The sequence below is a fragment of the Phaseolus vulgaris genome, chromosome 5, assembly GCF_051622355.1.
Source record: "Phaseolus vulgaris cultivar YP4 chromosome 5, ASM5162235v1, whole genome shotgun sequence".
Classification (NCBI taxonomy): Eukaryota; Viridiplantae; Streptophyta; class Magnoliopsida; order Fabales; family Fabaceae; genus Phaseolus; species Phaseolus vulgaris.
Genome location: NC_143502.1, coordinates 15,587,644 through 15,613,537, shown reverse-complemented (window position 1 = coordinate 15,613,537; position 25,894 = coordinate 15,587,644). Strand labels below are relative to the sequence as shown.

At 32.3% G+C, this 25,894-nt stretch overlaps 1 protein-coding gene across 1 annotated transcript; it reads left to right on the top strand.

The window, feature by feature from the left end:
- The first annotated feature begins 1,991 nt into the window (after positions 1 to 1,991).
- LOC137835221 (putative sodium/metabolite cotransporter BASS1, chloroplastic) lies at positions 1,992 to 13,080 on the top strand. The gene is made up of 5 exons (XM_068643620.2): positions 1,992 to 2,402; positions 2,880 to 2,973; positions 12,202 to 12,251; positions 12,337 to 12,624; positions 12,760 to 13,080. The coding sequence occupies exons 1-5, from the start codon at positions 2,307 to 2,309 to the stop codon at positions 12,913 to 12,915; spliced, it is 684 nt and encodes a 227-aa protein (XP_068499721.1). The 5' UTR covers positions 1,992 to 2,306; the 3' UTR covers positions 12,916 to 13,080.
- The last annotated feature ends 12,814 nt before the right edge of the window (positions 13,081 to 25,894 follow it).

The following is a 25,894-nucleotide window of genomic DNA, read 5'->3' as shown; positions in this document are numbered from 1 at the left end:
ATAATTTTTTAATTATATATTTTTATTTTTAAAATATTAATTATCATTTGTTTAAACCCTAAAAATAAAATCAAGTGAATTTGCCAATTGAATTGACAACTTTAATTGAGATAAAATACACTAAAGTTGTCAATCCTGTATTCAATTTTATTTAAACTAAAGTTGTTAATCCGGTTGTCAACTTTAATTAAAAAGATAAGTGCGGCAGGATTAATGAATTTAATTTGTGTTACCTACACCATTGACAACTTTGAAAAAAAAAATTGCGTAAATCTAAAAAAAAACTACTCCCTTTTTGTAAATTCCCCCGCATATACTTATGTTTTACTATAGGTTAGCTTTCTTATAATGTTCATACATTATCTCATTAGGTAACCCCGGACAGAACATTGAGATGTTACATCATGTGTGGTTCATTACTTGAAAGGAACCTCGACCAAGGTATTCTCCAGCGTCGAGAATGTGATTTGAATCTATATGGTTGGTGTGAATCAGATTAGACAAGTTGCCCACTTAATCGAAGATATCTACAGGTTGGTTCATATTTCTTGGTATATGAAACATGTCAATGATTGTTGGAACAAGGTTGGTCTGTGATTGCAATTTGCATTTGTACTGGTAGGCACCGGACGAACACACGTGGCCGACCGACCGAATGCATAATAAATGTAAGGGCATTTATGTGACAAGCTAAGGTGGTTAAGATACACCTCCGAAAAATAAGGAATACGCGTTTAGAGAAGATATGTTCTCCGGATATTCCGGGGCACGACTGGCAAGACTCATCCATAACCATTATGAGCCCAAGGGACAGAAAGCCCATTAGGCAATCCTATAAATACTGTGCTCAAGCCGCCAAAGAAAGGTACGTTTTCATCCACTTACTGAATCACACTTAGAATCTCTCTCACTTACTTGAGCGTCGGAGTGCCTTCGCAGGTACCCTCCCCGCCTGACTGAAGGAGACACCAAGAAGTAACGACCGAAGGAGAAGAAGATCGACACGTCAACAATTATATTACGTCAACCGACCGTGCCTGGATCCATCTCTCCACTCAGGTACATCACTCTCCCTTTGACTACTCCATAGAGATGTGGAGGTCATGCCACAGATCCTTGCATCTTCTCCTTCTAAAATTGCAGACAAGACAACTACGATGGTTAGTTAAGATTTAATAAGTTTCAGCCTGTTGATTATAATAATTTCATATCATCATCAAACACTTTACATGAATTTTAAAATATTTTGTTACAGACTTTATTCTTAGAAAATAGTATATAACCTGATTCTTATTCATTTATGTCCAGAAAAAGGGCCATAGGTGAAAGCAGAACATACATTCACATGAATAATAAACTACTTTCTAGAAACAATAATCCAATTATAACCAAATTATATATTTAGATATCACATAAACAAAGATAGGAATACTATATCTTCAATTTACAACATATATGCGCATTATCCCCTCAAGTTGAAGTTGGTGTGTGCAAGTTTTGGAATAAGAACTTTTTTGTTTCAAGATTTTTTTTTATATGGTTTTAACCATGGAGGTATTCTATTTCAGTAAAGAATCGAAACATTGTGAATTGATTTTTAGTTTTTGGTGAAGAAAAATGATACATTGAATATACGATTTTTTTTTTAAATTTCAAATTTTGTATATCTATTTTTATATTATCAATTAGAGTGTTAATATATCATTTCTCTCTCTAAAAAAAATAATATATTGACAATTTTGTTAGTATACAATTTTTTTTTTCTAAAATTTTAATTTTTATATGAAATGACAAAAATACTCTTCTTTGTATCACCAATTAGTATCATCAATTAGAGGTTATATAATGAAATAGAGTATAATATATCATTAGTTTTTTCCTAATTGACAATTTTATAATTTTATTAAAGTATACCATTTTCATTTTATTTTTATCTCTAAAATTTCAATTTTTTTATATAGTGAATATATCATTCCTCTTCATTGAAACCTCACTCTACTCTGACTTCAACCAAATTATTTTCTAAGCTCACACTTCGATTCAAGGTTCAGCTTCAAGCGCTGCTGAACCTCTGTACGTCCAGAATCTGCAGCTTCAGGGTTGATCCACTTAAGTGTTGCAATTCGTCGAACGGGTACGGCGGGAATGAAGGTAGAGGTCTTCAGGAATGGATTGAGCAGGTTGGTGAGGCTCTATCAACGGCATTTCCATCGTGGGTGACAATTGGGTGCATTTTGGGGTTCTTTCGACCAAGTTACTTCAGTTGGGTCAGTCCAAAATTGAACATTTTTGGTCTCACCATTATCATGCTTAGTATGGGTATGACCCTCACTCTTGATGATCTTCGTGGGGCTCTTTCCATGCCTAAGGAAGTCCTCTCGGGTTTTATTCTTCAGTATTCGGTTAGTGTCTTTATTTGCTGAGGTTATATCTGCAAGTAGAGGACATTTTGAATAGCCTGGAATTTTTCTTTAACTAATCATATCATACTACTACTTAAAATTGGAAGTGAATGGTTATTGAACTTCTGAAAGTGGCTTATGAAGTTATGACCCTTTATAAACTCTTTTCATCAAATGATATTGAAGTTTGTCAAAAAAATCATAGCAAGTAACCTCTTGTGTGATGATTAATCTGTATACTCAAACATGTTACTTAAGGGGTTGTTTGGTTTGAGAAATTGTTCTCTTTTTCTTTTTACTTCATCACCTCTGTCAAAAATTTGTATGGAAAACTATGAAACAAATTAAAAAAATGTTCTGTTTCACTTTTTCTTCGGAAAATAGAAAATGTTTCCTCAAACTAAAAATTTGGTTATTTATTTGCATTACCATTCATCTTGATGAAGCATCTTTGTGTGAATTGCGTACAATTTTCAGGTGATGCCAATATCTGGATTTCTTGTAAGCAAAATCTTGAATATTCCGTCACATTATGCAGCAGGTTTAATACTAGTTGGGTGCTTTCCAGGCGGTATGAATTTTAATCTAATGAATTATATGCTTTTTCTGTCCACACTTGACCTACTCTAACCAGTCTTTATTTGGTTGCAAGCACTGCTAGTAATATTGGCCCTCAGAACTGCTGTTCCAATTAATGCTTTTAATGGATTTGATGAGCTAGGCAATCTGATTACCTATTTGTTTTGCTAGTGGAAATGTGGCGCTTTCTGTGATTATGACAGCTGCAAGCAGCATTTGTGCCCTGGTTAGTGTATTATAATTTTAGTCCGATTGTTGGTTTCTATTACCATATTATTGAGACATACTTTTGAAAATATGTTGAGGATATATATATATGTCTTTCAATGTGTGAATGAGAACAACAAGAGGAGTTGATGGAGTGTTTGTCAAGGTATCAAAGTCTAGGGGGATTTTAGGGTAAACAAACATTTTTGCAGCACTTTAGCCTCCTTAAGAGATCGTGGTGAGCAGAAAAGGAGATGGTGACAAAAGGGTAGATATATCGTACCAGGTGTTTCAGGAATTCAACTGCAACAATTGTTGGAATATTTGAACTTAACGAAAAGGTTGACCACATTGTTAGAACAGTAATTTTAGTTGGATTATCTATACAGGAGCCTCAAACCTTGTGATGGGTGACTTGTGTATTTTTGGGAAATGTGAGAAAAATTAAATACTGCCCAGTGGGATTGTCATGTGGAAAACAACAGCAACAAACCAAGAGGAGAGTGCTCTGTTGTCAAGTAGATTGAAACTTGACAATGTGCTTTATGTCCCACAATTAATACGCAATTCAATTTTTGTAACTCAATTAATTGATCTAGGAAATTGGGTTGTACAATTCACTACTGATATTTCTGTCATATAAAATCAACTAACGAGGAAGGTGATTGGAGTGGGTGAAATATTGGATGAGCTATAGTGATGAAAGAGAAGGTCTTCACAATGAAGGGTAATTCGTCGTTTGAGTTATGACATCAACTAATAGGGCATCTGTTGGAGAAAATATTAAAGATGATTCCGTCTAAGTCATTATTATGGGAAAAATAATAATGCTTGTGATGTATGTCTGCGTGCACAGCAACTTAGATCTCTGGTTTGTGAATAGTGTTAATAAAACTGGTAGGACTTTTGAACTTGTTGATTTGGATTAGTGGGGGCATTACAAGGCTTATTATTCGTGTGGTGATACCTATTTTTTTTAGTAGATTTTTCAATAGGAGTTTGAGTTTATTTACTATATAATAAAAAGGAGTTGAACTAGGTTACTCACTTTTGTTATTCATAATAAGGAAAATAAATCCATCTGAGAACTCATCAGCTCCTTCATCTTCCTCAAATAAACAAAGTTTTTGAATTGTGAACATTTTTTTGTGCGACAGGAATTTTCTTTTAGCAGTGATAGTGGGAAATACGAGTTCATGAGAAAAGATCTAGGATGAGGAGAGTTGATGGGTAAGGAAATACGAGTCCTAGAAGACAATGAGACTTGGGTAATGGAGACTCTTCCACCCAGAAAGAAAACTCTAGGGAGCTTGTGGATATATAAATTTAGGTATAAGTCCGATGACAACATAAAGTGACTCAAAAAACAAGACTTATGATCTATGGAAATCATCATGAAGGAATTTATTTTTGTATTGACATGGATTATGTTGTTGCTTTATTTTTTGTATTGTTGTTTATGTACAAACTTTGGTTAAGAACTAGGCTTTTTGTACATGGGTTGGAGTACCCAAGTATTCCCATTTATATTATTCTTTATCGCTGATTAAAAAAAAAAAAAAAATCATGTGGAAGTTATTACATTTGCTCCGGTGGAAAAAAATAGTGTCAGTTTGTTGTTGTTGTTGGAAATACAGAGGTACATCAAGTGGATATGCATAATGTTTTCTTCATGGTTACTCAAGTGAAGGGTTTTATATGAAAGTTCCTCCAGGTTTCAAAAATACAAATCCTAACATAGTTTAGAGTTTGAAAAGTTGTTGCACGGTGTGAAACAAGCTCCCTGTTGGTTTGCAAAACTATCAACAACATTGAAGTATTATGGATTTGTGCAATCCTATTTAGATTATTCCTTATATGGGTTGTGCAAGGAAAGAACTCATATCAACATGTTAGTTTATATTGATGACTTGATTATTACATGATAAGGTTGCATTAACAATCACCTTGGCAGGTGCTTTCATGTGAAAGAGATTTGAAATATTCTTACAGCTAGAAGTAGCCTGTAATCCAGAGGAATTTTTCTTTTCCAAAGAAAATACAAAATCGAGAAAATTTCTGAAACGAGTTTATTGGGAGCAAAGCTTGCAACATTTCTATGGAACACAATCTCAATTTTGGCCCTTAAAAAGGGTGAATTCCTTGCGAATCCAACGTCTTATAGGTGATTTTTCGGGAATTTGATTTACTTATCTGTCACGAAACTTGATCTTGTTTATTTGGTTCATATTTCGTCCCAATTTATGCAATAATCTCATACGGATCATTGGTAGGAAGCTCTCAAGGTTGTGAGATATTTGAAAGAGGAGTCTAGGACAAGGAATATAGTTTGTATTGATAGTGACATAAGTCTAGATGGAAGACCAAGTAACAAACAATGTTTAGTGAGTATAAATCAATAGCGTTTAGTGACTTAAAACAACTTTTAGAGGGCTTTGGGACCGAAGGGTATAAAATTGTATTGGGATGGTCAACTTTCGTTGTTGTACGCTATTTAAGATCTAATTTTTTCATAAAAGAACAAAGCATACAGAGGTTGACTATCATTTTGTTTCAAAATGTGATGACTAAAGGGATAATTTGTTTGCCATGTGTTTTCAATAGTGTTAAATTGATGGACATCTTTACAAAAGGATTGGGGAAAGTGACAAGTGCTAAATTGTACTAACTTTTATAATTAAAAAGGCATGTAATTTGTGTAGAATATGTACAAAAACTAGTGAAAAACATATCAAGAAGCCTCCAACTCTAGCTACACATGAAGGTAAAGGGGGAAAAGAAGGAATTTGCAGAAATTCTTGCAAAAGAGTGAAGAAAAACAAGCAAACAAGGATGGAGCAAACGAACCAATCTTCTCGGCGCATGAAGAATGACTCAACAGATTGAGTCCAGAAAACAAGCTCAATGAAAAAACACTCAAAATGTTGACCACGTCTACATATGCTGAGCGGATGAGGCCAGTACAATCACAAGATTCCAAAGACCAAAAGGTTGAGTGGGAACCAAAAGGACTGAGCAAATTAGCTTACTTAACCATGAAAAAAAACCCAATTTCGCTCAAAAAGGGCTCAAGCCAACATGAACCAAGTTTGGGAAGGACATTTCGCTTGAAGCCTAAGCCAAGCCAACCTTGCTTCATGCTTAAGAAACCTCAAGGTTGGAGAGGATTTGGAGCGAATCTCTAACAAATCCCTGACTAAGGAATCTCAAGTAGCCCAAGAATTGAAGATTGAGGTCCAAAAAGATTGCTTAAGGATGAAGAAAGCCAATCCGCAGATTGGCTTGTGTTGAGCGGATTATGAATCCCCTTGAATCCCTAGATTTCCATTGAGACATTAAGAATCAAGAGGCCTTGAGACACTTAGGTGAGTGAGATCCTTAGAGAGACTTAGATAAGGAGGTTTTGCTCAGAGAGTCTGAACTTCAGAATCTAGTCAAGTCAAGAAGGCCAAAGCCTCTAAAGAAGTAAAGACCAATCTCTAGAGAAGGGAGTCTAGAAGCCAAGCTAGCTACAACATTCAAGGATCCGTGTTTATTGTAATTTAGTTTCTCATTCTGAAATGATAGGTGCCTTCAACCGAATTCATGTTTTTTTGAATTTTAGGTGAACTTTGCAGAAGCTTTGTGGAAGGAATGGATTAAGGAGAGCTCCAATGAAGCTATGGTTTCCTTGTAGGTGCATGAAGAGTAGGGAGAATGATTGGTTTGGCCTCATCACTAGAAGAGATGAAGTAGACCAAAGATATTCATCCTAGAGAGGTTTAGACAAGGTAGTGTTTAGGCTAGCAATTTGGCAACATAACACTCATAAAATGTTCTTACTTTTCATGAGCCAAGCACCTCAATTTATAGGAGAGAGAGCCGAACATTTTGGAGCTAAAATTTGAAAATTCAAAATAAAACTCTCCAATGAGAATGTGCCATATGGACTCATGCTTTCCATGTATAGCTCACACCTTCCATGCTAAATCCTCTCCACTCCTATGCTGCCATGTGGACGTCCATGTGCTCCATGCAAGATAATTTTCATCCTCTAATATACCCTAGACATTTTAGGGTTACATTGAACTCAAAAAACCCAATTGTTATCCTAACTAGTCACTTTTAACCCTAACTAGACCTATTTTACTATTGGCCCAAATACAAACGCAAAAACCTATCCTATTTGGCCCAAATATTTGGTCCGATTATTTTATGCTACTAGGCCCAATACATGGCCCATGAAATCCTAAACAACTTTATACAATTTATTTAAGCTAAAGTTTGGCCCAAAAATAATGTTGACTAGTCATCCGAAACTCATTTTTTTGTGTTCTTTTGACCAAAACTTTAGTTTATGTTTTGATGAGTTGGAGGTCTTATTGGATATGTTTGTACATTCCTTCATCCTAGAGTTGTCCTCTTGACTGGGCCTACAAAAATAAACAAAAGCCCAATTAGACCCATATTTGCAAATAAATCCATCAACAGATTCTAGGTTTTCATCCTCCTTATTATGTGGTTGGGGACTCTGCTATCATGAACTATATTGTATTATTGCTATTTACAATTCATACATGAAAACCAACTTTTAAACATGTATCACTTCATTATAAAAGATAATCATACTGTGATATGATTACTTTCCTGTGAATACAACAACCCACTATAATACAGTTGACTCGGTCCGCTTGCCAAGTAAAAGTGGGAAGATTTAACCGAGCTAAGAATTGATTTATACAAATAGACCCCACCAGAAAGAAAAGAATGTGTTTCACATTATTCTGTTGGGTTTAATAGTGCCAAAGTTCAAGAGGGGGGTGAATTGATCTTTTAGATGTTTCTCGCAGAATCAGTATTTATCACAGTGTACAGAAAATAAATCGATTTATTTGAAATTGAACAGATTTATTTTGGCACTGTTTGTGTTTGAAAAAACGTTTATATAGTCAAGTTAATCACAAGATTATGCAGATCGATTTTCCAGATTCACACACACTGATATAATGAAGAAAAACAGTGAATCACAACACAGCAAGCTTCAATTTTAAGCAAGTGATTAAGGTTCAATTGATAGCTTGACAATTACTTGAGTAACCTATTACAATTAACCTATTCCAGTGGCTTTTAACAAATTATAGATGTTCTTTTCAGCATCAACCAGTTTTTCCAGAAATTAAGAACAGTATGAACCGAGCCCAGAAATAACAGATTTATTATTGATTGAACAGATTTATTTCTTGGCAGTTTTAACAGATATGCAGAAATTTAAGTGCAGAGATTAAGGGAGAATGAACACAAGGCAATTATACTGGTTCACTCAACTGAGCTACATCCATTCTTCACCTAAACCAAGGTGAAATTCACTAAATCACAATTCAAACAAACACAAATCCCACTGTTCTTGAACCCTACAAGAACTTAGGTACACTTGCTGAAAAATCCTATTTCAGCACACACACTCTTCAAGAAACCCTATCAAGAAGAGTGTACAACCAAACTTTACAAGAAAAGAAAAGTGAAACGACTACACCTGATTGAGGATGCAGAAATCTGCCTTAAACCAGTAGAACAGATTGCTAGAACAGTAGCAACACCTCTCACCAAGCTTTTGGAACCAAACAAGAACAAACACTTTGAGATTTTCGAAATCTTTGAAGAACATATGCTAATTCCTTGTAATCCTCAATTCTCTGATGCAAAACTTGTTTTTACAATTGTATGATCGATTCTTAAACTCAGAAACAAGTTTTCATTTTATAGAAAACCAACTTATAATAGATATTTGAAAAACAGTTAAAGCTGTTATAAAATGAACAGATTGAAAATAAAATGAACAGATTTATTTTCAAAAACAGTTAGAGAATTTGTTATGAGAGGAGACTTAGTGATGGAGATCAAGCTCAAGAGAACATGATCAAGAAGATCAAGAAGAGGTAGAGGCACAAATGGAAGACGCCCATGGAGGTCAAAGCCCACCTCAAAGGCTTACAAGAAGCATGTTCAAAGCTTTAGGAGCTAGGGGACATTTATTTTCTCTTTTTGTAATTTCTTTAGTTGAAGGTGCTTAGAGGGAAACATTAGAAACCTCTATTGTTATAGCATCTTTTAGTCTTTAGTTAGGAGCTTTAGAGGGGGGGGGGGGTGTTAGTAGATAGGTGTAGAAGTAGAATAGGAGGTGCCAAAGTGAAGGAAGGAGTCACACCTTCCTCATGCTTGGGTTTTGGCGCCGATTCTAGATGATTCTTATGAGGGAATTTTTGAATTTGTGTTGCTTACATTTCAGCACCTTAGGCTATAAATAGAGGTGCTCTCTTTGTAAAATTCAGATTTGAATTTTAGAGAAAAGAAACTATACTCAAATTTTGAGTGATCATTGGAGAGCTTTTGAGCCTTCTTCTCTAGTCTCATCTTGAAGGATTCATGGTGTCCTCAAGTGGCGGCAGCACACTCATCTAGGAGCAACCATCCTTCTAGTGGCGTGATCATCCAACCATACATCCATCTTCATGAGCACTCTCTTCTCCTTCCTTTCTTCTTTTGTTATTTCCTTGTCTTAGCTTGTTTCTTTGCTGTTTTTGGTTCGGTTTTTAAGTTTTCCAGCAGCTGTTCTTATTCTAAATTGTGTTTGGTTCGGTTCTTTTCTTTTTCCAGCAAGTATTTTCAGTTCTATGCCTTTCTTTTACATTTTGTTCGGTTCAATTTGCTTCCCTTCCAATTCTATTCGGTAGATTTAAGTTTTACCTCTTTTTGTTGGTTCAATTTGACAATAATTGGATCTTCTATATGAATTTGTGTTTTGGCACTAGTTTTGGTGAGTTCTTGTTCATAGAACCTTGATCCATTTCTATGATAAAGTGCCTAGCTCTTAACCAACTCAAGCTGATTCCTAAGAATGTCAAGAATCATTCTAATTGTGCTAGTGGAATCACATCACTTAGTCAGCCATTCTGGTGCAGGGACAAAACTGAAAATCGTTTAAGATAGCCATGGCACCAGAGTAAAAAAGAATCTATTCATTTACAGATGAACAGATTTAATTTTTCAAAACGAAAACAGAGAAAGCTTAACTATTTAAAATACAGTCGTTTTGAAAGGTAGAAGACTTAGTCAAAATACTTGATGCACAAAATCTAATTTTCTCAAGACTTAGCCAAGGCATCAGTTTAAAAATGAATCTGTTTATTTAGAAAAGAACAGATTTATTTTTATGCAGTAAACGTGTTTTTTGTAAAACATGTGAAAAACAGTTTAAGAAACCTTATGCTTGTTCTTATCACATGGCCAGGGTAGGAGGTGAGCTACTCAGCAAAAAGCTCACTCTTAAACAACCCCAAAACACTACCTAAGACACACTTAAAGCAAAAGGAAATATACATGAATTGTACATAGAAATCTTCATCAAACACATGACTTGAAGGGGCAGCAACCATCTTCAACATATTCGAGTTCTAGATCTCCAACTTAAGGGAGTGTAATGATATTATTCAGACATTCTTTCAAAAATATTTTGAGAATATAGTGCATATGTATGCATATCTTTCAAGAATATCATTCCTTAATTTAGTCTTTGTATTTTAGATAAAAATATGAGATTAGGAGGACTTTAAGGAGAGGAAGGATTCGCAGCAATGGTGAATGTGAACACTTGATGAGGAATTTGTCAATTTCCTCATATTCGGTGACAAGAGATAGTGGAAGGCATTACAATACAATCAATTATAAGTGGCACTATGTAGATTTCTCAAGCTCAATATGATACTTTTGATGAATTCTATTTCTCTAACCTGAAGCGGTTGGTTAGAATAAGTCATTTTAATACAATTATTCTGAGGAATAGGATTTTGCATGAAACATGGCATCAGGTGATGGATTTCCTATGAGCTCTTCTTGGATGTTTGTTGAAGATGGTGCGAAAGCTTAATGGAAGAGATGAACAAGGTCCTCCTAAGAGGTGTGGTGACCTTGAAGGTGCATGAAGAGTGTGGAAATGGAGAGATTCGGCCAGCCCCTTTGAAGGTGGTGAAATGAAGATTAAAACCTAGAAGCTAGGCAAGGAGTAATGTATGGCACTAAATTGGCAGCATAACAATACTCTATTCAATCTTGAAAATACAAGGTGTAGACTCCTCCTTTTATAGGCTAAGGAGGACCATAATGCAACCCTAATGCTAATCAAAATGAAATGCAAATTACATCACATGGAGCACATGGCCGGCCATGTGGAGAAACATTCTAGAATGTGACCAAATCTTTAGCAAATTTAGGTCAAGTCTCATGGAATCAAGTTTATGCTATTTACACCACAACTAATACTTAAGCTATCCTTAATGGGCCTTCATGTAGCATGTACAAGTTGTTTTCTCTCCCATCCATAGCTTGGCCCAAGTCTCACATCCGTAGCTTGGTCATGGACCTAGTAATAGGTCCTAGACGCTCTACCCTTCCTCCTAGACGCTCTCCCTTTAGACGCTCCACCTTGTGCTAGACGCTCTTCACTTTGGCCTAGACGCTCTTGGTTTGGCTTTGGATGCTCATGTCTTGGCTCTTGTCTTTTTATATGAGATTGTGCTTGGCCCTCTTCCATCATCAGGTCTTAGCTTGATAGTAAATGGACTGCTGTAATTTAGTTGCTGCTCGCCTTTTGGCTCTCTTGTATTTGTATAATAGTTTTAAAAATTACACACAGTATCATATAGGTGTTGCTGGTTTTGTTTTTCCATCAGAACAGTTTCAGGTAATTTGCATAATAAATATTTCCATTAAAGGTTATAAAATATTATTAAAGTAAACCTCTAAATTTGATTAAAAAGCAACACCTATAAAATCTGTTAAAAACCACATAATGTCTAATAATTCATTAGCTTTATAACACTTATTACAATGATCTGCAGAGATTCTATAAATAACTTCATATTGTTTGTGGCATTCTAATCTACTTGGCCTTATTGAGTTGTTCAAATAGGGGGAGGGTATGATTGACCAACACTTTTTGTAAACTTTTCTCACATTTGCTGAAAAATTAACATTGCAGGTAAATATGTAAATGCCGATGCTTCTGGCTTCTTGATTTCAACATTGCAAGTAAGCTTTCCTTCTCAAATTAAACTTTTCTCCATTTCTAATTTGTTTCTATGCTCCTCATTGTGACTCCCCTCCTTCTCAGCAGGTTGTGCTTTTTCCAGTGTTGTCTGGTGCATTTCTAAATCAGTACTTCCAACCTCTTGTTAAACTTGTCTCTCCATTGATGCCACCCATGGCTTTAGCAGCTGTAGCAATTTTATGTGGAAATGCTATTGCTCTGAGCTCTTCATCCATCCTTATGTGTGGTGGACAAGTGATTTCAGCCTCCTCTCTTCTTCATGCTTCGGGTTTTTTCTTTGGTTATGTACTTGCAAGAATGGTTGGGCTAGACGTGTCATCATCACGAACCATATCCATTGAGGTTGGCATGCAGGTAAAGTTTGCGGTCTATAATTACAATATCATTCATAGGTTATCATGTATAATTGCAAGAATGTTTGATGCACCCTTTTGTGGTCATTGCTTCAAGTACAAAATAATTTACCTATCTCTCCATTTCATAATGCAGAACTCACAGCCCTTGGGGTTTTTCTTGGTACCACACACTTTTGGAGATCCCCTAACTGCAGTACCTTGTGCTGTTTCAAGTGTGATTCAGGCAATCTTTGGGAGCATGCTTGCAGGAATTTGTAGACATTCTGTATCTGCTGAGATGAAAGACTGAAAATATGTAACTGACATTGTTTCATTGTTGACTTGTAATAGTTTCTGGTCTCATAAAAATTCATCCTTTTCAATCGTGAAGGCCTTAAGTCAGGGTGTACATGGATTATTGGATCTTCAAAAATTCAATCCAAATTCAAATTATAGATCAGATTTAAAATTCAAATTCATATTTTTTAAAAATAATTTAGATTTTTATAAATTCAAATCCAAATATTTGGATTGGATCAAATCCAAACCCATATTTTTTATTAATTTATATAATATTAAAAAATTATTAGTATAATGTTTTTTTTTTTTATGATAAAGATTAGTTATTAACTTTTTAATGTTAAGCTTATGTTTTTAATTAGTTATTAGTTTCAATATTTTATAGTAGTTTAACATTTGTATATTTATGCATTTATTATTTATTTAATATATATTTAAATAAGTAAGTTTGATTTTAGGAGAAATATTTTATCCTGATTTCACTTTCAACTATATCTATTTAGATAAAATATAAATTAAATAATTTAATACGTTTAATTTAACAAAATTCGCACTGCCCATATTTTAATTTTGATAAAAAATATGCTTAAGAAAAAATTACTCCATAATTTTTATTAAGATAAAACATTCTCTCATTTTCTATTTTTTGTTTTAAAAATTATTTCATTTTTAAAATATTAAAATAAGTTGTATAAAAGTGATTAATTTTCATTTATTTGATGTCAATTCAGTAGAAAAAGTTTAATTTTCAAAATTCTAAAATAAATACTCTCTTTAATGAAAAACAAAAAATTAATATTTTTATTTCATGTATCTCTTTTTTTTCTCTATATTTTTGTAAAATAAAAAAAAATTGTTAAAATTTACCTGTGCCTCGTGTTGAAATAATTTGTGGGAGCATGTTTGGTTAAACAACCTGTGAGTGTGAGGGACTACGTGAAACTTTGTATTACATTTCACATGGTGACAATATACATTGGAAATTTGAATTTCCATTTTTTAAAATTTGTATAAATAAAATGAAAGTCTGATCTGAAAAAATTTATAAAATATGGATCAAAATAAAAATCAAATTTAAATAAATAGATTTTTAATGAATTAGAGCAGTTTGTTTTAATTAGATTTTTTTTCACCCTTAACCTTCACTCAGTTTGTTCGAAGTAACTATTGTAAACATGGTTGGAATTAGTTTTTTTATTAATATGCTAAGTTGGCCTAGGAACTATGCATTAATTAGTTTCGTATGTGACAACTCATTTATGTCACACCATTTAAGGATTAATAGCAAGGTCAAAATTATATATTCAATAAAATAATGATTAAATGGAAAATTATTATTTTTTATAAGAATCAAGTTTAACTAAATATTTTTTTAAATAAATTATTTTATTTTATTTTGTTATCCTAGTACTTGTCTCAAATAATGTGTAATACTTTGATCATAAAGTAATGATGTGAGTTTTTTTTTATTGCTACTAGTAGTAAACCTCTTATAAACCTTACCTTTGATAAAAAAAATGTAAAATGATTATCTATTTTTCTTTCTAACTCAAACTTGAAGGTTCAACTGACTTAGAAAAGGGATTGAATGGAGCACACACTCAATTTGTGAAATATTATAGTTTAAAACAATAATCCAAACAAAGAGTGTAGGGAGAGAGATACACAAATGTTTATACTGATTCATTCACCAACAAGAGCTACATCCAATGCCCTTGAGTAACCCACTCAAGAGTCTTTCACTAACAAGTATTCTTACACCTCTTCAGGTCACTAATATTCTATACCTCTACAGGCTACAAATATTATTAACCTCTTTAGATTCATTTAGTATTCTCAACCTCGGTAGGTTCTCCCAGTATTTAAACCTTTGCAGGTTCTCCAAGTATTTTCTACCTCTCCAGGTACAATGTCCTAATTTCCCTCTAAGACCAAGGACCTCTCAATAATATAAGAAAACTCTCGTTCAGAGAGAACAGTTAAAGCTCACAGGATATAATTCAATTTGGCGAAGGATTTACAAAGGTTTTGTACAAGACCCAATCTCACAAGTTGCTCTCAAATAACAAATATGGAATGTATGCTCAAATCTAAGATACGACTACAAAGGCTTTTCTGTACACTTGAGTATTTCGTATGATCACGTATGTACTTCTTTCTTGTGTGTTTTTCACCCTTGTTGTCTTTATATAAACTTGAAATATGAACATTGTAGCTTTAGAGTTTCTTATATCTTCATCTAGCCGTTAGACGCTTAATATAGAAACTTTTTCTTTGAGTGTTCATTGCGTTTAAGGCTCTTCAAAATCTTTATTTATCTTCTCCAAATATGAACGTTAACATTTGAATTTTCATTACTTCATAATTTTCTCAATCTGTCACGTTGTTTTTTCTTCTTCAATGCGCTAGATGCTTGATATAGAAACATTTGTTTTGAAGTTATCTGCGCTTTTCAATTCTCTTGAAACATTTCAAAATGTTTCTTTAATCATATCTATGTGAACGTTGAGGTTGAATCAATTCGACCTTCGAATATTCTCTTCCTTGTTTTGTTCACCATCTTTAACATGCTAGATGCTCAATAAGAAAATGATTACTTCTTTGTAGTCTTTGTGTCTTTGTACTGAATTTGTCCTTCAAATACTTTATTCATTTGTATGAACTCTTTCTGTTAAGTTTTTACTAACTTTGGACTTGATGTTTCCATTATGCACTTGTTCATATTCATCTTCGTTGTAGATGCTCAATTTAGAATGTTCTGATATTATTTTTCAAAGCGCTTTGTCACGTGTTTATTTTTTTGATGAATTTTCTCTCTAAATATCTTTACTCGTATATCCTTGATATGCCTTTGATATTTATCTGTGTGATTCTTATGTGTCAGTTTTATCACTCTTCTATAAGACGCTGAGAAAGGAAACATTTGCTTCCAACATTAAGTGTGTCTTCAAGTCCCTTCAACAATTTCTAGGAACAATACAAGTATAAGTGAAAAAAATAATTAACAATTTAAATCATGGATATCATTGAACCAATATCTTTGAATATTTTGTGAATTATTTAAATGTTTCTGTTCTCAGATATTTCATAGTTAATTTTGTGTTCGAAATATTTTATCAAGTTAATATTGATTTAAATCGTTGAAGCACAATTAGTTTTAACCTGGATGTTGCCTCATTAATAAAATTTCAAAAAACCTTTAGAAATAATTTAAACTATGTTTTTCGAAAACTCTTAGAGTGTTATACTGTTTAATTGAACCCATTAATTTATTTGGAAAACATGTTTTCCTTAATTTAGAAATACTAAAGAAGATTTTAAAATCATAAACACAATGTCATAATATATTCCAAGAATGTAAAAGATTAAGCATGAAGACTTGCATGTTTAATGTGTTTTGTCTATTGTTTGGAGGTTGCTTGCATCGTTCGATGTGCATAGTTTCCAGCGTGTGTCTGATGCTTTGAGCATATGCATCTGCTTGGAACTGCTCAAGGGTTTCCATCTTATATGAGCTTCATAAGTGTTTACCAACACTTGGATCATCTAAAGAGAACAAACTCAACTCCATCCTCTGATACTTTTTCTAAAGCATTCTCTCTACAAGCTTTGTCTAATAAGACTTTGTCTTAACGCCTCTTCATCTTATGTGATACTATTTCATCTTATTGTATTTTTTGCACAATGGTCTCTCTTTTCTATGTTCACTTTGACTATATTATCTATTTCACGAGTAACCATTAAGATTGGATCATCTGATCAATGTTTATTATTCTTTCGTCTAACAACCCTTTTTTTGTTGTACGTCTAGTGAGTCTTGCTCACTTCTCTCCTTTGTTTTTGTTTGATCTTATGTTACAGATGAATGAGCTTTGTTATATCACAATACACCTTATAATGTTTGTTATCATTAAAATATATAGACACTTAAACATGAAATCATCTAATGAGTATTGTTTTGTCTACTGACTCAACAAAACTTATTTGTAGTATTTACAAAATAAATATATTTTGATTTTCGTTTCTATAAAAGGTATTATCTTTTATTTTTCAATATTTAAAATTCATATTTTTAGTAAGAGTTTAGTCCTTATAATTTTTTAGTTTCTTTAATATGAGTTTAGTCCTTATAACTTTTTTAATGTTCATGATTACAAACTCTAAATATTCATTTTATAGCCTTACATGCATGGAAACAATTATTTGGTTGTCTAGACACAAAGAAATTGTTTAGGTTGAGTTACAATTAATAAACTTTTAGTAAAGCTAATAAATAAGACTACTTTTATTTATATGAATTTTAGTTTGTGAGTTTTGTGTTTATCATCTTTTGTTTGTGTGATGTACAATAAATATTATATTATTTCTTTGGTTGTTTTTGGGTTCGTTTAACACTAAGTGCACATCAAATTGGTATCAAAGCCTATTTTAATATTTTTGTATTTATGATTAATATTATTTCAATAAAGATGGACATCACATTCAAGATCAAGAAATTCATAAAAAAATAATTTCAACCTATGGAGAATGAAGATGAGAGTCTTGCTCAAGCATCAAATGGTGTGAGCACCACTTTCTAGAAGCACATGACACATAGAGAAATAGGTTATGGAGTAGATGGATAAAACAATCATTGTATGATCCTTGTGTCATTGTCGAATGAAGTTCTTTATTAGGTTGCATAAGAGAAGACCTTTGCAAGACTATGGCTGAAGTTGGAAAAGTTGTTCATGATAAAGTTCATCTAAAACAAGCTCTTATTGAAGAGTATTTTTTTAGCTCCATATGCAGAAGGGTACGCTAGTTAAGGTTCATCTTGATGAGCTCAATTCAATCTTGATGAAACATTGAAACATAAATATCAAGGTAGAAGATAAAGATACAACAATAATTTTGATTAAGGGTGAAAAAATGGGTCAGCCTGACCCGCCGTTGGCTCGCCAAGGTTGTACTGGTTGGAAATAGTAACTCACCCTATCATATGGCAGGCTGGCGAGTTGGCCCACCACTTTTCAATTATTTTATTTTTTTGTATTTTTTTTTTGTTTAGATCTATTTACTTGGTTATAATAATGGATATCACTACAATAAAAATACAACAAAGAGCAATAAAATTAAATTAAATTTTAATATTCTAATGAAAGAAGGTTTAATACCTAACTAAATAAAGTAAATATCAACAATACTTCAATGAATCAAATGATGTATAAAGAAATTAATGTAAATAAAGTTCTATAGAAAACATTGGCCAACACCAATTTTTTATTCCAAAAGCATGAGACCCCTATTTAAAAGTTCCAAAAATAAAAAGGGTGGGCTGGCACACTAGCCCGCCAGATTGGCTGGTTCAAAACGTGAACCCACCCTGCCTAAATGATGGTTGGTCCGACCCATTTTGCCTTTCCTAATTTTGATGGTCTCTCTCCTACCCTCCTACGAAAACTTAGAGAGTTCTTTAAGCATAGTAAAAGATTGTATAACGCTTGAAGAGGTTATGTCTAGCCTCTATACGAAGATTTTAAATCAATGTCTGGTTCAGCTCCAAACATAATTTTCTTTTATTTTTTCTTTCTTTTTAAGAGCTTGTAACTCTTTTTTTTTCCTGGATCTTTCTAAAGTTTCTTCTTTTTCTTTCTTCTCCTTGTCTCTCTTTTATTTTTCTTCCTTTTTCTGGGTAGAGCTTGCACCTTTCTTTAAACACTTTTTCTCTTCTAACATATTCATTTTTTCCATGAAAATTTTTTCAGTCTTCTCGAAGCTTCTTATTTTTATCATATTTTTCAAAATGTTTTACACTTTCCCTTTCATTTGAGTTTCCATACCTTGATTCCTTGTGGACTTTTTCCTAAAGTAGAATGAACGAGGGTAGTAATCCACATTAGGGGTTATCAAAGACTCCTTCACTTGGAAAATAAAGTTCTTTATAAGGTTCTCCTAACCTATTATACCCTTCCCCGTGTTTACTTCTAGATCTATCTTCAATTTTAAAAAAATGGGCAAAGATATCTTTAAGTTCAAATTTTCTTTTTTTAATATATTTTTAAGTTCTTCTCTAAGGTTATTTCTATCTTCTAACCTAAGACAACCATGGAAACTACTTCTATGATTACTCTTTTTATTTTGTTTAATTTTGAAAAGTAAAAGTTTAAAAAATGTTGAAGGGTTAAAGGTTTTCCGAGTTCACTCCCAGGAAAGAAAGGTGAGTCACTAGGACCACTTAAAAACCAAATCTTTCCTAGCCAAAGTTTTCCTCAGTTAACATTCACCAATTTTCCTTGATGGAAAATCAATTTTAATTTTCTTAAGAAAACAATGAGATTTAAAAGAAGTGAAAATTGTAAAGAAGAAAGTACTCACCTGTCGTAAGTGGGGCTCATTGAAACCTATGGAGGCACACTCGTTATCTAAGCAAATTGAAAAAAAAAATTAAAGTAGTTGAACCCTAAGTAAGGCTCATTGAAACCTATTGATACAAATTGACAAATCACTAAGGACACAACAAAAGCTTCCCAAAAGGGTCAGTCATCTCAGTATACAAAGCAGGGCCCCACCAAACCTCAAGAAAGCATCACCAGAAGAAGAAGCTATAAACCAGAGCACCTAAAGTTCTTCTTGCTAGTCTTCTTAAATGTTTAGAATATGTTGTGCATAAGTTGGACTCACTTGAGGGGTCCAAATAGTAGAATAAACAAGAGTAGGTCCATATAAATAAGAGGTGAAGTTATAAAATTGGGCCATGAGAAGTCCATTAGGGAAGGAAGGAAACCCTGGGTTCTAGAATGTGTAGGAATGGGCGACTTTGACCTAAAGTCCAACCCTAGGTCGTCCCCTTGCATAGATCATCCTACCCCTCTCTCTTCTTGATCTCCAAGGCTCCTCATTCTATAAATAGGAGGTTTCCCCCTTTGTAATCACAAGTTGAAATTATAGTAAAAAAATTTTGCACAATTTTTGTGTGAGTATTGAGTGAGTGAGTCTCCTCCAATTTGGTCTTAAACTATGGGTTAGAATGCTCTCAAGTGGCGGCCTCCCCTCACTTATCTTGGTGGTTCCACCCTATCAAGTGGCGTTCTTCTTTCATCATCTCTTCCATTTATTCATTTCCTTTCCATTCTATCATAAATATGTTCTTAGTTTTGCTTCCTTGAATTACATTCGGTCATTCCTTTTCTCTTATGTTCCTTGTTTAATTTCCGCACCATACTTGTCATTATCTTCACCATATAATTGTGTTTTCCTTTTGCCTTTGTGAAATGAACATTCATGTCTACTTAACCACTTGGTTAAATTAATGTCCAGTGAGAGTTTTTCTTAGGTTTTCACTCTTATTTGTTTAACAATCTCAATTCTAATTCTAAAAGTGTCACCTAAATGAACAATCCTAAAATCAACTCACATCACATATGGACCTTTGAGACATCTACACAAATCATTAATCCACTATTTAATAGAACAAGTAACTTTTACAAAACAATTAGTACAAAAGAAAAGTTGCAATCTCCTGGTGTTTGCATTCCTTCTTCACTTTGTGTTTAGCTCTCTTTCAAATCCAACTTCACTTGGAAGCTTCTCTTTAGTGAACTCCTCTTGCTTATGCTTTGGCCATGGGACTCCAATCAAGAATTGACTTTTTTCCTCCCTTAAACTAAATTTTCTTCTACAAAAATGTAATCACTTCCAAGAGGTCAACAAAAGTTCAATTTTGGAAAGCTAAACTCAAAGGCAATTAGGTAGTGACAAAACTCAATTTTTTTTTATAAAATTGACAATAATGAAATTAAAGTACAGAATAAAGGTTAGTACACCAAAAGAAAGCCTAAGAATGGTTCTAGAGTATATTACAAACCAAAATAAGACTAGCGTACTTCTGTAGTAATGCTTGAAAGATTTATATAATTTTTGTTTTATTGATTTTGACCTTGAAATTTTCACCATAATTTTTTAAGGCCTTTATGATCTAGTCATAAGAAAATTTGAAGAGAGACGCCACTGGATTTGTCCAAATAATTTTTTTTCGAGAGCAAACGCGTACCGTGTTCAAAAATTTTCTAGCCCTTGCATTCGGGGTTTTATCATATATGATTTTTTTCTATATTGAATTTGGATGCGTCGTTTTAACAAAATATTTACCATATATTGAAGTGCACAAACCTAAAATTTTACTCAAAATTATTAAATCAATTTCTCGGAATAATTTTTCCAGTCCAGTGTAATTTTCACTCAAACTTCTAGCGAGAAGGAAACCTAAAAGAGTTCACGAAAATTGAACAAACTAATCAAGAAAAAAGAGAATCATAACTCTAAGAAGATTATTAATCATCTATTAATAAGATATGGAACTCAAAGTCAGAACAAAAATCACACAACGCAATACCAAAATTTATTTGAAGCATTTTATCAAACAGATTGCAAACAACAGGTAAGAATTTCATCAAACAAGTTATGACAATTAAAGGGTACACATGACCTAGAACATGAATGGAATGTATTATAAAATGAAAATTAAACTGTTCTAAGAATAACCGATTAAAATTGAAATAAGACTAAAAAATATTTAAAGCAACACACGGTCATGAAGAATAACACCTATTTTTGTGAGTTTCAGATGGTCCAATAAGAATACATGCATTTGAACCGAATAAGGGATGAAACAACAATTGAACCGGTGAAAGAACTTCAGGAAATGTAAAGATCATGTATACAACACCAAAATGTATAGAAAAAAGAAATTTCAACTCAAGTATGAAGACTTAGCTAGTTGGAGCATGAACCTTGTGCTCTTGATACCAGTTGCTCACTTTCTTCCTAGCTCCAAGTTGAATTAAGGAGAGGAAGAGGACAACGGCTAAATGCATAAGTGTATGATGATTATTGGAGTTGAAGAAAGTGATTGAAGGTGGTATATGAATCTGAATTCAAAAGAGGAAGCAACCAGTATAAATTATGTGTCTATTTCTCTCTCTATTTTACTTGTTAGACGTTGTACTGCTTTGTTTTTTATGTACTAAATTTGATGAAAAATGATCCATTCAACCCCATTTTGAAGCCAACTTTCCCTTCAGTTGGTGTTGATGTAATCAACTGTTATTTGATGAATACAGTGACTTATTGAAGATTTAGATATGTATAGTGTGTCTTTAATTTGATTTGTGTGTAAGTTTCTCTCTAGTTAATTATTTTTAATTACATGTAATAAATTTATTTCAAATGTTTTGAACTTAGTGATAAGATATTTTAATCAATTAAAAGATGTTTTTAATTCATTAAAAATGTTCTTGTTTGAAATGGCTCCAGAGGATATTTTAGCCTATTACATCGTCGATTGAATCGGTTATAAATTACTTAAAACCATGAGTAGTTCTGATTGTTTATTTTAATTTGTTTAAATGAGTTTTTAATATATTAAAAAAAATTGCTTTGAGAATGATTTTTATCATTCTCTTTTAATAGATTGAAATAACGATTTAATTCATTCACAAGTGAAATAAACATATTAAAACACAATTTTAATCCATTAAAATTTATAGGAGAATATATATATATATATATATATATATATATATATATATATATAATTCTTATTATTTTTTACCAAATTTGAAAACTTGAGTTTTAAATATTTGAGAGAGTCTTACTAAGCCAAAAAAAAACATTTCTGCGAGCTTTTCTTCGAGTGGTTTGTAGATTATTCTCTTTGTGTGAAAGAGAAACTTTGTTGTTTGTTTAAAAATATTTTTTTTTTGGTTTAGGTGATTTTTTTTTTCATTGCATTATTCAATTTTTGTGTGGTTTTGTTGTTTCTAGATAGGGTTTCTAGCCACAGTGCAACAACAGGGTGTTACTAAGGTTGAAAATCACTTTTATAGGGTTCAAGAGTATAATTCTTGTGTTGTTTGTATTGAAAGTGTGTTTGTAATAAAATTTTCATAGTTTAAGCCTAGATGGTGTGGTTAAGCAATTGGAAGTAGCTCTGTGAACCAATATAAAAGTTATGTTTCTCTTCTTCTCTCTTTCCTTTTACTGTTGCCAGTTTTTTTTATCTTGTTCATGGTGCTAACAATTTTTTCAAAAATAAAAGTAAAGTCAACAAAATTTTGAAATTGATTAATTCTTTAAAGATTCATTTTAAAGGTTTTCAAAATCAACGATACTTCAATTCATCCCTTTTTTGAACTCAACCTCTTTTTCTAATTGTCCTTGAAAATGCTTTCTGGGTCTTGGTAAGGGAGATCAAATTAACTTTTGGAATAATCTTTGGTGTTATGCAAGATGTATATATTTCATTGTAGGTGTTCCTTATTAAGAAAATATTCACCTTACATCTAAAGTTTCTCTTGGTTGGAATGGTACTAATTGCAACATTTCCTCTAATCTTAATAGATTACCTAACATTCATTATGAAGAAGTTGGTTCCCTCTTATTTGACTGATATCCTGAATTTGGTGTTGGAGGATAATATCATGGATTTCTTCTCATTTTATTCTCCTTGTGACTAGCGAAAGTTGGTTGTCTAACTCTATCCCTCCTTCTAAATCTTTAGTACTTTGGAAAGTCTTGCATAATAGGTTTCCTTCCGATAAGAACATACAAAAAAAGGCGGTTATGTTATGTTCCATGTGTACTTTGTGCAAAAATCATGAGGAAGATATTTGTCATTTATTTTTTGATTGTCCTTCATAATGTCTTTCATGATTTGACTAACTCATAAGTATCATTATTTAGTGAAATTTCATGCAAAAAGTTAGGTGTTTATTGATTTTAATTGTTGATTAACCTATGACTCGACTCTAATTTGAAAAATTAAAATTTAATAATATATTTTGGAGTTATGAGATTATTAGAGTTATTCATTCCCAATATTGTGTTATGTTCAGGAATTTACAGAGAGATGAAGCAAAGGAATATATTATGAATAGAAATGACCATCATGAGTGGCTAATTTCTTTCCTTTGGGATTGAATGTAATCGTTTCAAACTCCTATGGATTGAGGTAATATTTATCTATAACATTCTACTCTTATTTGATATTGTTATTTTCATTTTATGCTTAAAGATTGAATTTTTATTCTTAATTTAAATCCTTGGAATTGACTAGGAAGTATTTTTGACGATCTGACTTAAATGAAAATACTTGATGTGTTTTAATCCTATGAATAGAATATTATATATCAAATATTTTATAACATATTTTCTTAATGATAAAAACTTTTGCTAAATAGTTGAGGAATCAATGTTTAGGAGATGATCTTAATAATTTCATATATGAGGAATCAATTTGAATGACTCTTTTTGTTGCATCAATATCAATTAAGTAATAATATTATATGTTTTTATTTATCAAAATTTAAATGAGTGAGAAAAATTAACTTTAATCCCAATTCTATCAATCAACTTTTCATAACCATTTATTTACTCTATTTTTATTTAAATTACAAGCAAATTTTATTTAATCAATGGTCATATACCTTGAATCAATTTACTGCACACATTTCAATATCTAGTGAATGTTACACATTAAAATTTTAATAGAACTATTCCTTGTTAGTTTGATATCCGTCTTTGAGATAAATTATTACTTCTGACTCGGTACACTTGTCAAAAAAGGTCAACACTCACATTTATCATTCAAGAATGATCTCTTTTCTTAAATCTCTAGGGAGCCCCTTGGTAAAGCACATTCGACTTGTAACTATCACCTTTTCCTTATGCATGATCTAGAGGAGGAGGAATCATGTAAGGTTTCAAAAGATCATTACCTTACACTCGACCATTCACACTGTTAAATGGTGCATTCGTATGTCAGGTAATGCTTCCAATAACAATATGCATAATCATAAAACTGCTAAAGGTTGGATCAAACTAAATACGAATTGTACTGCTAAAGGCTCTCCGGGTTTGGCTGCTTGTGTTGGGATCTTCGAGGGAGTAGAGGAGATTATATTGGCAGTTTCTCTCCATATCTGGGATACAAAAGTGCTTGATTGCTTAAATCATGGGTGTCATTCTTACCGTTGTGTTTTCTAATTGTGTTGGTTATAGAATACTCTTGTTGGAAAGTGATTCTTTGTTGCTTTACCAAGCTTTTCTGGTTGCTAGTGTAGTTTCTTGAACTCTTAGAGGGAGATGGAGGAAATGTTTGAAGATCTGTGAAGACATGAAGTTTAGGGTTTCTCGTACTTCAGGAAATCATTGTGCTGACAAATTAGTTGGCCTTGGCGTAAAAAAATTAGATAAATTTTATACGGTATCATGTTTGTATTAGTTTTGATTTTTGCATAACAGGTTCCAACTCCCGTTATTTAGGATTTAATTAGGAGTGTGTTCTTCTTTTTATATGGATTTGGTGTGACCTCCATGTTTTGTAACTTTTTTCTTTTCATTTATTTAATAAAATTTTCATGTGATACATATGATTGGTGAATTTTGAAGTGTCAAGCTAAGCTAGCTAAGATACCAAAGTTCATAGTGATTTCTAGTATGAGTTTTTTTTTTAAAAAAAAAAACAATTTATGTTGTGATTTATTTTATGGAGAAAAAAACTTAGACTTATTGTGTTTAGTAAAAAAGAGATAATAATTAATTAATAAAAATAGTGGAATGTTACATTGGTTATATAACTTTTTTAGAGGCTTTTTCTTCCTACTTTTCTTCCTACATAAAGTTATAGGTAATCTAAAAAAATATCCCTCCCTATGGTTTTGTTGGAAACACTTCAAATTAACTAACCTCAAAGTTTATGTATTCTTCGAATTAAGTAACCTCGTCAAAGTTTATGTATTTTAAAATTCAAAAATTAAATTTAGAATTTGTGTTATGAAATGTATATTCTAAAATTATTTATTTTCAATATTTTTTAACATTTTTATATTGTGCAATCACTTTTAAACGGTGAAATAGCCACAATTTTTGGATTGTTTAATTAAAAATGTATTTTTTTCTTATATTACGAATTTTACCATTTTTTTATTATAAAATGTATTTATGAGATA

Bases quoted from the DNA above. Each gene is read 5' to 3' on its own strand.
- LOC137835221 (XM_068643620.2), top strand. From the start codon at position 2,307: ATGCTTAGTATGGGTATGACCCTCACTCTTGATGATCTTCGTGGGGCT. The intron at 2,974-12,201 runs GTATGAATTTTA...TTAACATTGCAG, and splicing joins AGTTGGGTGCTTTCCAGGCG to GTAAATATGTAAATGCCGAT. The intron at 12,252-12,336 runs GTAAGCTTTCCT...CCTTCTCAGCAG, and splicing joins TCTTGATTTCAACATTGCAA to GTTGTGCTTTTTCCAGTGTT.